Source organism: Olea europaea, unplaced genomic scaffold, assembly GCF_002742605.1.
Source record: "Olea europaea var. sylvestris unplaced genomic scaffold, O_europaea_v1 scaffold1139, whole genome shotgun sequence".
NCBI lineage: Eukaryota > Viridiplantae > Streptophyta > Magnoliopsida > Lamiales > Oleaceae > Olea > Olea europaea.
The window spans coordinates 10,609-12,519 of record NW_019228779.1 but is presented as its reverse complement, the minus strand read 5'-3'; the positions used below and the strand labels follow the sequence as shown (position 1 = coordinate 12,519).

At 38.3% G+C, this 1,911-nt stretch overlaps 1 protein-coding gene across 1 annotated transcript; it reads left to right on the top strand.

Moving 5' to 3' along the window:
* Nucleotides 1-524: 524 nt before the first annotated feature.
* On the top strand, nucleotides 525-1,710 carry LOC111373523. The gene is made up of 3 exons (XM_022996063.1): nucleotides 525-558; nucleotides 832-1,016; nucleotides 1,093-1,710. Exons 1-3 carry the CDS (start codon nucleotides 525-527, stop codon nucleotides 1,708-1,710), a joined length of 837 nt encoding a protein of 278 aa, XP_022851831.1.
* The last annotated feature ends 201 nt before the right edge of the window (nucleotides 1,711-1,911 follow it).

Genomic DNA, 1,911 nt, shown 5'->3' with positions numbered 1-1,911 from the left:
AAAACTATTTTTCCTAGAAGTTTAAGAAGTATTTTCAAGCATCAATTCTCAGCGGTTTTCAAACATCCAAGGAGTGCATTTCTTTCAAAGTCCAAATTTCATCGAAGGATTCAATCCAAGTTTTGAAAGTTTCAAAAGCATCAATCAAGGTAGGTAGAGGTGCAATGTGTTTAATCGTGTTAAGTTATAAGTTTCGATTCATGTTAATATTTGTATATCAAATGGTACTCCGGTACAGCATATCCCTCTATGTTAATGGTTGTATGTCAAATGGTACTCGGCATACCCCTCTATTGTGAAGAAATGTTCGTATGTCAAATGGTGCCCTTGGGTACGGAATATCTGTTCATGTCAAATGGTGCCTCCGGGTACGACATGTTTGAAAAGTTATAAAGTTAATGTTTTGAAATGTATAGTTTGATCACAAATGCACCTATGACACCTATTGAGTTTTTCAACTCACGGGTTTAATCCCATCTCTACTGATTGAAGGAATTCTACCTCGAGCATGGATGGAGGGGAAGATGGAAGGTGATGCAAAGAGCCCACGGAAATCCGGTAAATAAGTGATTTGGATTTATTTTTATGAAATATTTTCCAATGTTATTTCTTTAAAGTTTTGAATAACGCAGAATGTGAGAACAAGTTATGTTTTCTTCAAATAAATTACATTTTGTTGTTTGAAAAATGATTTAGTGTTTTTGTTTAAAGTATTTGATGTATTGTTATTTAAATTATTATCCAAAGATGTAAGCTTCTGCCAAAATGTATACACTTGTTACGAAACCACCGGTTAAGCTAAGTAAAGTAAGTAGCATTCCAATCCACTAGGGCTCGAGGCGTTACAAGTTGACAGCATTGAGACACATATGACCAACTTGGGGGCTACAGTGAAGAATTCGGAGGTACAGATTAGTCAAATAGCAACTGCAATACAGTCTCAACAAAAAGAACAATTCCCAGTGACACAGAGGTTAACCCACAGGAACACTGCAATGCTATCGCCCTACGAAGTGGTAAATCGGTTGAAGAACGCAAGCTTAGAGAGGTTAGGTACCTACATCGGATCCCATTCTTGCAAGGGAAAAGCAGACTGAAGGGCAGAAAACTGAGGCAGAGGCAACAAAGAAGATTTATAAGCCTTACTCAATTTCATTTCCAGAAAACCCACCTATCTTAAAGCCCCCACTACCATTCCCGCAGAGGTATTTGAAGAAGGAGTTTGATGAAAAATTTGAAAAGTTTCTGGAGGTCTTCAAGAAAATCCACATCAACATTCCCTTTGTAGAAACCTTGGCCCAAATGCCTAACTATGCCAAGTTCTTAAAGGAAGTGATATCAAAGAAGAGAAAGTTGGAGGAATTTGAGACTGTTAAGCTAATAGAGGAGTGTAGTGCCATACTTCAGAAGAAGCTCCCTCACAAATCGAAAGATCTGGGCAGCTTCAACATCCGGTGCAATTTTGGTGGTATCACATTTGATAGGGCACTATGTGACCTTGGAGCTAGCATAAACTTGATACCCTTATCAGTGTCCAAAAAGCTGGGTCTTGGAAAAGTGAATCCAGCAATCCTTACCTTGCAACTGGCGAACAGATCGATCACATATCCCAAAGGCATTATTGAAGATGTGTTGGTGAAGGTTGATAAGTTCATCTTTTTGGTGGACTTTGTGGTATTGGACATGAGGAGGATGAGAAAGTACCATTGATTCTTGGTTGACCTTTCCTCACTACTGGAAGAGCATTGATTGATGTGTAAGAAGGAAAGTTGATACTACGAGTTAATGAAGAGCAAGTAACTTTCAACATCCATCAAGAAAAGAAAGCCACGGAAAAAGGAAAAGTTGACACTTGCAAAAAGATCCAATCAGCGGAAGCAATTGCAAGAAATGGAGAAACATATATCAAGT

What these genes read in the sequence shown, in the direction of transcription:
- LOC111373523 (XM_022996063.1), top strand. Translation starts at nt 525, where the DNA reads ATGGAAGGTGATGCAAAGAGCCCACGGAAATCCG. An exon ending in AAAGAGCCCACGGAAATCCG is followed by an intron (nt 559 to 831) that starts GTAAATAAGTGA and finishes CCAATCCACTAG; the next exon opens with GGCTCGAGGCGTTACAAGTT. An exon ending in TGCTATCGCCCTACGAAGTG is followed by an intron (nt 1,017 to 1,092) that starts GTAAATCGGTTG and finishes AGGGAAAAGCAG; the next exon opens with ACTGAAGGGCAGAAAACTGA.